We start from the raw sequence: 14,663 nt of genomic DNA, 5'->3' as shown, positions 1-14,663 counted from the left end.
CATCCTACCCTGCATTTCCTTACATTAAATCCATCTTTCAGCGTCTTGAGACAGGGATGTGTTTTTCTGCCTCTGGCAAGCCACTGACTGTATCCTTCTCCTGTTACTGAGGCTCCCTCCCCCACCCCTCTTGTTAGAGGTCAATCTGAAGTGCAGGAAAGAATGATTATGATAACAGGAGGAAACAGGAAGAATCATGCTTTCTTTTTCAATCTGTTTTTTATTATTGTTTTAATGTAAAACATTGTTTCAATTAAATGCTGACCTGTGCAGTGGCGTGTGCGTGCACATGCTGAAATGAATTCCGGCTTTGTTTGGAAAGCTGTGACCTCTTTATTCCTGTTCTGGATCAAGGCTGTTGCCTTTCAAACCTGCTGCTGAGGACTGAAATTTCACTCGTACTCCTCGTAGCACTGGCTGTTACAAACCTTAAGAGCAGTGTTCTCCTTGGGCAATTTTATTTGGTGTTCTCTCTCAGTTTTTAAAATAAACGTGCTTGGTTTTAAGACTTATTCATGTCAGGGAAAAAAAAATAACCATGACATTTAAGTGGGCTACACTGGCACTCGGTGGAGTAGATAGGTATAGAAATAAGTGGATATCTTTATCATTTACTGGCTTTCTGTATGCCTTAATTTTGTGTGATGTTATTTGCTTGCGTTTTTTTAAACTGCGATTCCCATGTGAATTGACTGCCCTGAAAGAAATTAGAAGACTGGACTCCAGTGCCTACTCCCACCCCACAAAGTCTTAGCTGCAGTGACACTGGAGTAATATGTTGAGTTTGTTATTTGTTTGGATATAAATTTTAAATCCGGGGGGGGGGGGGGGGGGTGAATCTATGTTGTCTCTAAGTTGTTTTGATTTTTCTTTGCGTAAAATTAACTGATTTGGAGGAAGGAAGAAGTGGGTGAGAAATTCGCCCGAGTTGTTAAAATGAGTCAGTTACATTTTATACTTGTCCTCTGGTGACCAGATTTTCATTTTTCTCCTTGGCTGCATGGAATGTTTTTATTTATATGTCTTATTAGTTTTGGATGTTCTGTGCAAGGAGAAACCTGAAATACAAACTTTTTTTCTTTCTGTTATTGTCTTAAAAGCCTGCGTATTGGATGCAGGTGCTCCGACTCTGCTGTAATTGGCACTTTATGGAGAGACACCAGCTGTACTGCTTCACAGGGGACGTATTATATCTCTTCACACATTGTATATATTGTAGGAAATGCAGAATTCCTGTCATTGTCAGAAACTTTGCATGTCTGCATCTACCAGTGCCTCTGCAGAAAAAAAAGACAACAATCTGCTGAAAGTTAAAACCACATCTATTTTCAGAAATGGCTTCTCCCTTTTATTGTCCTTTCATGTAGCACTAATTGATGTTTTGTTTGGTTAAATATAGAAGAGACTTAACAAATGTTTGTCTTTTTATGGTCATGCAAGGTGAGCTGGTGTGGTATGAAGTGCTTCATTTGTTTTGGAACACATGGCAACAGATACTGTGTATCTGGATATGTGTGTACCTGCACACAAAATTATATTCATCATGTAATAATATAACAAAGAAAAAAGTTTAACATTTTCAATCACTGGAGAGGTTTGGAAGCAGAAGCAATAAAACTCTAAATTATATTAGGCCTTAAAAAGGGATAATTATAGAGGGGAGACGATCCTGCTTTTGGGCATCTTACACAACAGGAGCTTCAGTTGCTCTCTTGGGGATGCCTGGGAGCTGCCAATGGTACTGCTCGGCCCTGCCTGAGGAATATTGATGTATTGATGTGTGAGTAGGTGGGACTTGTGTGGCTTTTGAGGGATTGATTTATAGGAGGAAACTAGGAATTAGTATCAAGATTTATAGATACTGTGTGTGAGTGATTTGTCCAAACAAAAAGAGCAGGTAAAAGCTCTGCCTGCGTTTGAAAAGTGTAATTGCTGAAGGGAACAAAGAACTATTGCGTGTCACAGGGAATGTTTGTTCCATATCAAGAAAAATGCAGGTGTCTGGCATCTTACTTCATGGGAAAATATAGTTCCAATGGAAGTTAAAGCAATCTCATCAGGTTTTTAAAAAAAGTTTTGAAGATACTATCCTGATAATAGAGAAGTGGGTGAGATTGTGGCTTTCTTGTCAGCTGATTTAACATGTCCTTGAATGTTCATTGCCCTGCTTCCTCTGTGGTTTAGAAATATGTTCAGATCAATGTATGGACATTTGGAGAGTTTGCCCTGTAAGTTTGATCTTTGGGAAAACAGGAACAGGGCTGTTTCATTCTGTCTTTTGGAACAGATACAATTTATATTCTCTCTGTGGTTGTTGAATCCCCTTTTTTGTGCTGTCTTATCAGAAGTGTCCCGCACCTTCCTTGACGTAGTTCAGGCCCAGCACTGAGACACTTTTGAACATCATTTCCTTTCGAGTGCTGCAGTATGTTTGTGTGTGGAACACTCTGCTCATGAGAACCAGGAGGAAGCCTACCTATTTCCATGTTTTCTTGTTCCACTAGGTTTGTACGCGCTGCGGAGAGTGCTGGGGAAGAGGCCCGGCCTGTGGGACACCGCAGTGGCTGGGTCAGTGATGATTGCTTTCAATGACTTCCTGCAGGGGATGAATGATGTCAGGCCCAGCGCCATGAGGGAGGTGGCAATTGATGTGCCAAAAGTAAGTTGTTTTGTGCAATGCTTTGGCAACATTGTCAGGGCCATGTAAAAAGAGAAATTTTATGGAGTGGAAGCCTCAGGTTACTGGTAAATGTTGTGCATCATCTTTCCGTTTGGGTGTTTGTTTATTTATTTATAATTTTGAAGAACCGTTTGCAGAATGGTTCCTAATGCTCCAGGAAGAGTTTGGAGTGTAGGATCATATCTCCTGATCTTTAGTTTTTTATGCTGAGTGGATTAATGGGATAAAGATCTTCAGATTCCTGTTCAAGGAAGGTCTGGAGCAGCCATGGAAGCTGGAGCCTTTTGGGAAGTAGACACAACCTAAAGCAGAAAACAACTATTAACATTTGTAACTGAAGTGTATTGAAACAAAGCTGTGAACAGTTTGATTGCTCTGATTTTTGTGTAAATGTGGCCTGAATGTCTTCAGTGGCACCTGTTAGGTGACTGTCATTATGTGAACAGTTCATTTGGTGCTGCCAGGTTCATGTTTACCATGCCCACTGCCCTCTTAATTACATATTATAGTAGTTAAGTAGCAGACCCAACATAAGTTGGGCTGGGGAACTGACCTGGTTTAAGGCAGCTCTGATCTATGTTAAGAAGATTGAGCAAAAGAATTTTCTATTTAATCTGACTAAATCCTGATTCTGTGAGCAGTTGTGTTGGTGTTCCTCAGCAGCTCCCCAGGCCCTAGAAGAAAACATTTATGTTTCATTGCATGGGAAGGAGTCATTTGGGAATTAGATTGCACAACTGTAGAACCTTATTCCCAAACTTATAGGAATGGGAAATAAAATCTGTGAACCGGATGCTGCATGCAGCCAGCTCGGATGTCACACTTGGCTTGCTAGGAGTCCACGCTGTGCAGGGTGGAATTGCCTGGGCTGGCCCCGAACAGCTTTTCCTGGAAATGGTGTCACGGCACCAATATCCTCAAGGCTAAGTGGCTCTGCTGAGAGCCAGAGTTACTGATTCTTGCCTTGCTTGTTGTGCTGCTGGCTCGTGGGCTCAGGTTGCTGTTCCTTTGCTGTGCCTCTCAGGCACTTCAGTCCCTTTGGAGCCAGGTGGAATGCTGCCCAACGGCACAGCACAGGCAGGTAGAAGCAAGGTCTTGAGGTACTGCAGGAAATCTGTTCTCAGTCCTGGTCATCCTACTCCTCAGGCTACTCTTGTCCACTGAACCATCCTCCTAGTGATTGTTTTTCTTGATTGTCAGTTTTATTTGTTAAACATCCGCTGAGTTATTTGAGTACTGCTGGAATTCATTCCTTTATTAATAGCATAGTGGAGATTATTTTTGTGCTAACAGGACCTGCATTTCCACGAAGTAATGCATATTCTCTGAAGATGTAGGGTAAATTTCAAGCATCTGCTTGCTGCCTGGGGTGAGTTTTAAGTAGATTCTAAAGTAGTTTGGGTGCAAGAGATTTTCTGTCCTTCCATATCACTTATCAAAGGAAGGGAGTTTGGAACTAGATGATCTTTAGAGTTCATTCCATCTCAAAATATTCTGTGAATGCTGTAATCTAAAAAATCCTTGACAAAAATAACTTCAAACACCAAATAAATTATAAGAGGTGAGATTTTTTTTTTCCCGAAGAGAAGACAGGAATTTGAACTATATTAATAATATCAGCTTTTTAGGTATTTATTGCAGATACAGTACTCACTTGGCATCCCCCTTGGTATGGATGGACTTTTGGCCCATGTAGTTACTTACAAATAAAAGCATTGACATACATGAGGGTTTTTTTTATTTTTAGCTTCATTTTTCAGATGGTAGGGCTAGTTCATATTTCATGGCTTTGCAGTAGCCATGTGCCAATCAAATGGCACATGGCTACTGCAAGAGTTCAAAGTAACTTCTATATATAGAAGAATAAAGCCACAATTCCTTCCTCTTGTGTCTGAATTGTGTTGGCTGTGACCAAGGCAAATGTAAAACCCTTGCTGCCTAGTTCTGTGTAGCATCTTGCCTTCCATTTTGAAGAGCCTTTCTTGAACTTTGCTGTGTGTTACGACCTTTTTAGAAAGCTGCTTTTTCTGCAGCAAGGATTTAGGGGAGAGAGGATGCACGTTATAAATCAGGAAGTTAATACTGCAGTTCTTTGGAGAGTTGCACTGCAGTTGCCGTTCCTCCCTCTCCTATGGGTCTTTATGAATTTTTTTTCAGAGAATGCTGTGGGTTTTGCCTGCCTCTTTCACTCCCTTACTGTAATTCAACACTCAGATTTGTCTTTGCAGGCAAAAGATTCTGGATAAGACATCCTTTGCCTGTCTGCTTTATTTCTTTATTACTGGTGTTTAATAACCTCTGGGGAGCTGCTGCTCTGCATCGCACTCTGAGCTCTGTTGACCTGGGGAGAGCTAAAGATTGTAGCAGTAATGAAATGTTGGTGGAGCAGAGAGCTGGTTTTATATGTGTGAGCCCAGCCCCAAGGCTAATCTTTAAAGCCATTTCCACAGTGACAGAACATCACACCTCATTGCTGGTGTTGCAAGACCTCTCCTTTGAGTTCCTGTGCAGGTGAGAGCAGTGTAACTATTGCTGGAGGACTTCCCCCAACCTCTTTCCCCTCACCTCTTCACCCCCTCATTTACTACTCTCATTTTGAAATGAGGGCAAGTTTGTTCTGTTTAGAATTCACCAGAATGTGAAGGTAGTGGTTTATTAGCTATTTTTGCTTTTAATACTATTGCTGCACCTTGTACTGTCAGAATTTAAAATGTAGGCAAAGTCAGAATAAGTCTCCAGATCGCTGAAAACAACCTTCATGTAAAGTGACCTTACTTCACCTTTTCTGTACAATCCTGTCACTTGTGCTGGTCTTAAATGCCAAGTAGTGGGTCTGAAAAAAATCACTTGAATGATGCCTGACTGATATTCAGTAGACTGAATATTGGCAGAAGGTAAATGACTGAGTATTTAAAAGAGTAGAAGTAACATTTAAGTGTTTTCTCCCTGTCTTTTTATGTGCATGTAAAGTATTGCTAATAGATCTTGCCTTCTGTTGCTGAAACTTATGGGGAATTCATGATGGCCTAATTAATCTCAAGATGCTCTTGTTCATGTTTGTTGAAATCTTTGTCTAGATAGAAAGACATGATAATAGGAAGACTAGTCCATGCTTTGCCAGGTATGAGTAAGGATTGATACTGAAAAAAGGAGGACAAGCTTATGTTGTCTTCTTCCCTCAGAAAATGTTGTCTAAGACTGTCAAATTTAGTTCTGTGCAGTTACAAAGCTCCTACATAGAATCAAGAGCTGTAGGAGTAGGTAATGCATCTTTTTAAATGAAATGAAAGTCACACTATGTGACTATGAATAGTCAGATTATTTCATATCTGACTCATAAACACAAACTTTTGTTATGTTTGCTGTTTTCTCTCTGCTGTCTTTGTAATTTTCTTCTATGTCGAAGTCTGACATCTAAGAGAAATTTTATTTGATTTGAAGTTTTCTTGCTCTTAAATAAAAGTGCGTGCACGACATTCAAATGCTTTTTTTCCATCCACTTCAATAGCAGACTGTCTACTTCTAGTATCCACTCCTTGTCCTGACATCAGGGGAAAATAGGGACAAATCAAGGGTGACACAAGATTTCAGCTTGGGGGAAAGGCAATACCTTACCTCTCAGCAACACTCTGCTTGCTTTTCACATGTAACTCACTTTCCTGAGCTGAAGGATGATTTATGTTGAGCAAATTTCTGAAAGAGTATTTTAAGGCAGAAGATCATTTGTTTTAGATGTGCCTTGACATGTTTAATATTTCAAGTGAATGGGACAGGATGGTGACCAGAGGAAGAACAGGCTGGGAAGATGTGGAGAAAAGTCTCAGGCTTGTTGACAGCCATGTAGGAAGAGGTGTGGCAGGTTTTAGATCTGTCTGCTTTTTTGGTAGGACACAACACATGCCTTTATGTATTCCTGACAAGCCTGTCTTGTGCTTCCTGTTTAATAAAGACTTTTTGAAGAAGTGACTCATTGAAAACAACTTCATTAAAGAACCAGTACACATTCTAAAGAGCTTTTTTGATTTGTTTACTGTTCTGCTCTATGGTCTGAATTCAGCAAAAATGCTCTGTTCTGCAGGTATCTTGGTCAGACATAGGAGGACTAGAAGATGTCAAGCTAAAGTTGAAGCAGGCAGTGGAATGGCCTCTCAAACATCCAGAGTCCTTCATCCGAATGGGGATCCGGCCTCCCAAGGGTGTCCTGCTTTATGGACCTCCTGGGTGCTCAAAAACCATGATAGCAAAAGCTTTGGCTCATGAAAGTGGCCTCAACTTCTTGGCAGTGAAGGTAGGCCATTCACACTCACGTTTTCTTAACTCCTGCATGATAACTGGTGGTTTACGAGTTTCCAGTGTTAAAATCCAGTGGCTCGTAGTGTTTCTGTTCCCTATATATGCTCCTGCAAACACCTTGTAAATATCAAGTAAGTTCGTGTTTTCTTGTATGCTGTTAAAAAATTGTTATTTATTTTGTCACAGCACAAATGTGGGATGGACAAGTAAGCTGTGGAGTGAGGTCTTAAATATTGGTATTGTTTAAAGTCTTTCTAAAAGTGGCAACAATATTTATACTACAATTAAAGCAATGTAAATGAAAAGTGGCTCTGGATAGTGGATAGCTGCTGTTATTGTAATAATTACTGGCGTGAATGGAAATATCATCTAATCTTTTACATTCCTTTTTGTTCCTCAGGAAGGTCACTTTCTTTATCTCATTGTTTGTGTTTCATTACAGATTTTTCTTGTCCTGTTTGCCTTTTTTTCAGGGGAAATAGTTCTACTTCATCAGTTTTCAGAAAGCTTGAAAAATCAGTTCTATCTTGAATAGTCTTGTATAAATGGGATATTCTCTCAGCGTTTAGAAACACTTAGTATAGAAAAATTTTGGATTTCGTTGCCTATGAATCAGTGTAATTGATCACTCTGGGTTGTATGGATAACACATGAATGGAAGTTATTTAATAATAATACTGAGCTTCACTGCATAGGAAAGGAAAAAAAAAGATAGTAGAGTGATTCCACATGGGGTAGTCTTGCAGCTGTGTCAGAATGTTAATGAAGTGCAAGAAAAAACATTTGTTTAAGTATTTTGAAAGTATCTCCTCCTCAGCAGTATGATCACGTCCCCTTCTCTGTTGACCATCTCTTGACTCACAAAGCCTCCTGTGTTAGTTTCCACACAGCTTCCTCCTCCTCCCATCCTTTCAGGCACGCTGTGGATCCTTTCTGGGAGCAGAGGCAGTTGTGTTGACCCTGAAGCCAGCAGTCCTTCACTGCCTGGGCTCCCTGGGATTACAGGCAGCCCTCTGGGTCACAGTCACATCAACAAGGGCAGCCTTGGAAACCTCAGCCCTTAAGAAACACTACCTTTACTGCCTCTTCCATAAAGACAAAGTAGTTCTTTGTGCTCCAGAGTTACTGGTAAACAAGGTAACCTTTTCCTCCTCCTCTGCTTAAAAGAAAACATTCCTCTTTGTCTCACCCTAAGCACTGGTGCCTGGGAGGGTGGGGAAAAAAGGTAGCAGTCTGGAAAAAAGAAAACCAGTTGAAAATGGGTGTTGTTGCTGTCTCGTATCCCTCGATCATGGCACCCTCAGACAGTTTTACTGATGCACTTAATTGTCCGAGAGTGAAGGGTGGCTCATGCTGACCAGGAGGTATCCAAAGCTGGAGTGATGGGAAATGCTGGTGTATAGTCGTGCAGCATTTTTCCATGGTGGAGTTCTGCACGTGCAACATTCTCTGTCATTGACAAGCTGCCGAAGTGTCTGGCTCTAGGAAATTGCCTGTGATTCCCAGTTGTTTAAATCCCCTGGCCTGGAACTGGTCAAATATTCAATGTACAGATGTTTCAAGAAGCACATCTCTGGAGCATGTCCAGCCTTGGACATGTTGACTCCAGGAAAGGAACATAGCCCACTTTCTCTAACTTCACATTTGTTTCCTGGACAGAAAAAGGCAACATCCATCATGTACTGAATGTGTTAAACATCGTCTCTAGCACTTCTTCAAGCACAACAGGCATGAATTAATTTCCACTGCAAGTGTTCCTGCAATAAATCCAAAGTAGATGAATATGTGGGGTTTTGGTTTGTTTGGTTGGGGTGTTTTTGAGAGGGGATTTTTCTTTTCTTGCTTTTAGCCCTATTAATTTTCCCCTACTCTCTCTTGGATATCCATCCCTGGAACTGACATCAGGCATTTTGAAATGAAAGTGCGATTCTTGATGATTTACTTTTCAGACTTGCATTTTCCTTCCAGTCTCTCTGGAGTAAGTAATTCTGATGAAAAGTGTCTGCTGTACAGCTTGTAGGATACTCTTTTGGGATAGTACAGAGGGCAGAGGTTCTTGGGCCCTTCTGGAGCAGGGGCTGCAGGCAGGAGGCACAGCTCTAGCTGTGGGAGCCTGCTGCTGGATGCTGCCTCTCCCTTTGTCTGTGAAGCCTGAGAGATCGATTCTGTTACATGCAGTGCTTGCTCAGTTCAGTGATTTTTGGAAGGCTGGACCTATTGTGTCTGCACACTGCATTTAAGAGCCGTGAGCACAGTAAGTCCCAGCTCCCATCAGTGCTGGATGTACTGTCCTTGTCTGAGCTGGCTGGCCTGCTTCAGTGCGGCAGGTATCGCCCCAGCCTGCCTCCAGGCAGGCTTTGTTTGCCAGATGTGTCTGTGCAGTTTGGACAGCTGACTCTGTTCAGTGAGACGTTTCAGCTGGGTTATGAGCAAACTGTTCAAATGTGACCTTTCCATCTGTCTTGGGCATGGGGAGCTGGCACAAGGCAGCCTCTGGCCCACGTCTGACTGGCCTCTCGTGAGGTTTGGGAGATGGGCTGAGTCTCCATGTCATTTCTGGGCAGAGGAGCTGAAGAAAATAACGTGATAACAGATGTTTGACGTTGCATCCTGTTCTCTCCTGAAATCTATTGTGAGGTTTGAATGGTTAGTGTTACAATGAATGTTGCCCTTTTGTAAACATGCTCTTTGATACTTGGCCAAAAACTTTTTATAGCTGTATTTGCACCAAGATTGGTGACCTTTTGCTTTTCCAGAGCAAAGCAGCTTGTTGGTTGGTTTGTTTTACAAAGCAATCTTGCATATAATTCCTAGGGGGAATAGTTTATTTTTGTTCCTTCTCTTGACTTTCTTTGTCTCTAATACAATGTATCTGCTAAATTTACTTGGGGGGGAGGTTGTCAGCTACTTTCCAGGGGATGGCTCTTCCTGGTCCTTCCCGCCAAGCCCTTTTTCTAAATCTCTTGTAGCATTGAGGCTTTTCAGGGTTTTAGTGGTCATCTGGATTATTCCCCCCTCCAAACCTCTGTTACAGAAAAGGCAACTGAATTGTTCTCAGCTGCTTGGAGATTTTTCAGTGTTTTGCACTCATGGATACAAGCGAGTGTAAGACTGCGTGAAGGAATGGATTAGGATAATTTTTTCATTCTGCAGGATTGAACATCAGTCTTGACTTATCAACAGCTTTTGATCTGACTGCTTGTTTCAGTCAGCCTTCTCTGCACTTTGTCTTTCACAATCCTCTTGTGTTTGTACGAAAGTTTGTAATTTTCTTCTGAAATGTGTTTCATGCATTTTTTGTGCTAGTAAGAAAAACCCCTTATATTCAGGTGTTGGACCTCTCCATATGAGTAGGATGGGGATACAATTTTCAGCTTCTGCCAGGATGATGACACCTTGCTGTTATATGCAGCCTGTCTCTCTGACATATTTGCTTTAGATGTCATCTACCTTTCTGAAACTGAACATAAAGGAAATGAAACCCTTTGTCATTGTATTCCCTGGTTTGGCTATTTTTGTCATAGGTAGTTCTGTGGACTGTTTTGACAGTTCCTGCACTTAGGGTCAGCTTTGACTAGCTGGTTTTTTGAGCTGTGTTTTTGTGAGACTACTAGGATTTTTGTGGTGCTATTGTATTTTTGGAAGAAACTCACCTATCTTGCTGTATGGCATAGATAATTATCTCTGCATTTGTCTTTCATCTTGGTTTATTTAGAAGTGTTATGACTGCCCTCTTGGATTTTAAATTTCTTAGTTTATTTTATTTTTAGGAAATCCTCTGTCATTGTATTGTGCTAAGAATCAAATGAGTATTACTTTTCCTTACAGATTTTCTGTTGCTTTTCTGGGAAGCAATTTGCAGAGAGTCTGTGTAGCATTTTTTCCCCCCTCCTATTATTGTGCTATTTAGGTCATTAACTTTACTACCAAATAAAAGAACCATTGAGCTTTTTTTGGTTTTAACCTATTTCAGAATGAAGACTGGAGTCTGCTCTTAGGATGTCAGGCTGGGAGGCACCATGAGGATAGCCATCCAGATAAAATCTTATCACCCAGCTGTGATGATCTGATCCATAGGGAAGTGGAGTTCTGTCTTCTGTCCAACAAGCAGATTACCTGAGTTTATAAGATATATAGCAAGAAAAATTATGTAACTTCTATATGCTTGTGCAGGTTTCAGAAACATCATTTTTCCTCTTGCTCCTTAGTGCTTTTTAACATTTGTCTGTTTAAAATCAAAAGTAAGGCAAAGCCTCACTTAGGGGTAGTGACAAAAGCCAGCTTAAATTTTAAAAAGTTAAATGCCTTGCAGTTCAGCTAAGCGAGGCACGGTAATTTTTGTAAATGGGATGAAGCAATAGTTGAAAAATCCCCACCACACAAAACAAAGAAAACCAAACCCACCTGTAGCAGTAAGGAGTGTTTAAGGATGTCAGCACTGAGCAAACCACTGATACAGGTCATGTGAATTATACTGTTCTTAAACTCTAATTTGAAACATTCGTTAGGCGATCCAACTACAGTGTGATTAAAAAAACAAAAAAGAAAATATTCCTGACCTTTTATTTGCTGTTACTTAAGAGCTTGGGCTGATGGAATCTTTTATTTTTTCAATGAGCAGTAATTACAAAAATATACACTCTTCCCAGGGCTCTGACTTCACCTTGGCTTGGTTTAGCTTCCTGTATCACCCAGGCGATGCTTTTGTACCACTCCCCGTGCTTGACATGTGCTTAAGCTTAGTTTGTCATCTGGGTCAATTATGTCAAAATATTTTCCAATTCAAGTTTCCTCTGCTTTTCCCTTCAGCTCTTGGCTGTGGCAGCTCCAATAGATTAATGAGGCTTGGAAAGGTCGACTGCTTTGCTTTGTGAAGAACTGTCACTGAGTTTTGGGGAGATAGCTTAGCCTTTTGATGGGGATTTCAGTGAGCAGAAGCCTGAAATAAGAAAGCTTGGTCACTGTAAGTAGTTTAAAAGCAAGGCATTTAAGATGAAAAATGCAGAGCCATTGTAGTTTTATGAGAAATTTTGGCGAACATTTGATAAAATTTCTAAAAATATTCACAGTAACACATTTACAGTAACTTGTTAGTTAATTAGCAGATAGTAAAAATAACTCTGTTTGAAAAAATTGACATTTTTTACAAGGGAAAACAAGTTGAGATACGTTGAGCTCTTTTAATCCTGAAGCTTTCTGCATACTGTACTCAACTAAAAATAAATCATTCATCCATTCTTACCATAAGCTTATCAAAAGTGAATATGCAGGCAGAAAATGGTTAAATATAATCCCTATCTATTTGTCCCTTCTCAATTACCTTGCAAATGTATTTTTTATTAGCACTTAGTTTCTTTCTCTCTCTTCAAGTTACCAGTGGAGGAATGGAGTGTTGCTGGAGGTGTGAAGTCTCAGCAAATAGGTTTTGCAGCAGGGGTGGCTCATTTAGTGTGGTTTTGCTGTGTGGTTTTTGATCCTGCATGGATCCTGCCCTGATGATGTCAGAGGCACTCCAAAGGCACTGGTGCATGCAGTAATTCAATGTTCATTCTGCAGTGCAAATCCTGGCTTCTGTCTTGTGTAAAGAAGCCTCAGAAGATTGTCACTGGAGTTTGCTGGTTAAGACAAATGGCAAACAAGTGGACTATGAGGCTAGGCAATAAAGAAAATTGGATATTTTAGTTGCCTTTGCAGTCTTACCATGCTGCTTGTTACAACTCCACTGCAGGGACTGGGGATAACAGGGTTTTGCCACTTTGCTCCCTTACATACTTTGGAGCCCACAAGCACCTGCTGAAATTGAAGTTTTCCAACCCCAGACAGGTGTCAACAAGTTTTTAAGGTCCTCTGGAATGCAGGGCAGAGGAAAAGGAAGTGATTAAAATGGTGCACGGTGCTCAGCCTGGGATTTCCATGTGCTGAGAAGCTGGGAGTGATGCAGATGAAATCTTGAAGTGGCCCTGAAAGAGAAGAAGCAGGCTTTATTCTTAACAAGCAAATAGAATGCGTTTTCTGAGCAAATATTTTTCTATGCAGCGTAACCAATTACCAAATCACACACATACAGCCTCTCCTTAGAAAGAACCTTACTGTTAAAATAAAGGAAGTTTCAGTGTTTATCTTGTTAACTCGCTTCCCTGCAGCCACCCTGAGTCATGTGCTGCTTTGGTTGGACTGTGGGAGGGATGAAATAGCATTTTGCCATGGAGATTACAGTGCCAAAGGACTCAATAACTAATTTCTGAGTCTCTCAGGTGTTGTTAGAGCAGAACATAAGGCTGAGAGAATTAAGATTGTTCAATCTGGAGAAGAGAAGGCTTAGGAGTGACCTAATTGTGGCCTTCCAGAACCTAAACAGAGCCCACAGGAAAGATAGAGAGAGACTTTTTCTGAGAGCATGTAGTGACAGGATAAGGGAGAATGGTTTTGAAATGGAACAGATTAGATTTAGATTAGATAGATTAGGAGAAATTCTTTACTGTGAGGATGGTGAGGCAGTGGCAAAGGTTGCCCGAAGAAGTTGTAGATTGCCCATCCCTGGGTAATGTTGAATGAGGCTCTGAGCAATGTGGTCTGGTGGAAGGTGTCTCTGCCCATGGCAGGGAGGTTGGAACTAAATGATCTTTAAGGACTCTTCCAACCCAGGCCATTCTGTGGTTCCATGACTCTATCTCACCTTCAATGTCCAGACTGGAAAGAATTAAAAAAAGATGCTGGTTTTAGCTCTATCAAGGGGGTATTGGTGGGATCAAACTTTGCTGCTCTGAGCTGGATGTCTAAGCTTCTCCTGCAGTCTTAAGAGAAATTAGCATATGGCACCTGAGAGGTGAACATCTGTCTGCCCGAACCAGTTAATGTGAATGTCTAACTCAGAATGCCAGTGTGTGACTGTGGGTGCTGAACATTGCCCTAAGAACACAGTGTGAACAGTTGAAAAAGAATTTTGGCACCTCTGTACTGTTTTTTTGTTCTTTTCTGAGATTTTAGAGACATAATTTCAAATTAAATATTATTTATGACTGATCTTTTAATGTCTGATCATTTCTGCTTTGAATATGTCAAAGAAGGAATTGTGCATTATCTTGTAGTAATAATCTAGAGCAGTAATCTTTTGGATGTGATAAAAGCTTTCTGGCTGGATCTTTAGAACATAGGAATTGTGCTCTGTGGCTAACACAGTTTCATGTGTCTGTGTAAGAGCCCAGAACCTGTGTGTGAGGTTATCAGAGCATTTCTGAAGAGTCTAGACTGAGCTGTGTGCTGGAGACATCTGGAGCTGTGCCCATGTGACTCAGAAAGCCTAAGTGCATTACTTGCCTGATTGTCAAAAAAGTGAAAAAAAACAACATGTAGGGGAAATCACTGACTAAATTTCCTACCCAAGTGGTGGAAAAAATCTGCAAGTGGTCTTAAGCCCTGCTCAGAAAAATGAGGGATACTCTTTAACTTCAGGGATAGCAAATGTCCCTCTTGCAGTTTAAAAACGCTTTGACAACTTCTGTCAAAACCATGTGTGCACAAGCTTATCTCATGTTGCTGCATGTATACAGGGGTTTTACCTTCTGTGCAGTTAATCTTTCAAGAGTTGATTCTGATAATATTTTAAATGCAAGAAATTTTTGGTTTTTATTAAAATAAAAAAGAAATTAAAATTCATCCAATCCCGACCGTAAGCAAGTAGAACGTTTCA

General features: G+C 40.8%; 1 protein-coding gene across 1 annotated transcript in view; it reads left to right on the top strand.

The window, feature by feature from the left end:
- AFG2A (AFG2 AAA ATPase homolog A) overlaps positions 1–14,663 on the top strand; it is a gene marked incomplete at its 5' end in the record, with an annotated part of 161,995 nt that overhangs the window by 18,270 nt on the left and 129,062 nt on the right. Inside the window, 2 exon segments of the mRNA XM_084204934.1 lie at positions 2,505–2,659; positions 6,759–6,968. Of these exon segments, the coding sequence (XP_084061060.1) occupies positions 2,505–2,659; positions 6,759–6,968 (365 nt within the window).

Source organism: Fringilla coelebs (genome assembly GCF_963513975.1).
Source record: "Fringilla coelebs genome assembly, chromosome: 4".
NCBI lineage: Eukaryota > Metazoa > Chordata > Aves > Passeriformes > Fringillidae > Fringilla > Fringilla coelebs.
Note: the sequence above shows the minus strand (reverse complement) of the source record. Positions and strands in the feature narration are given on the sequence as shown.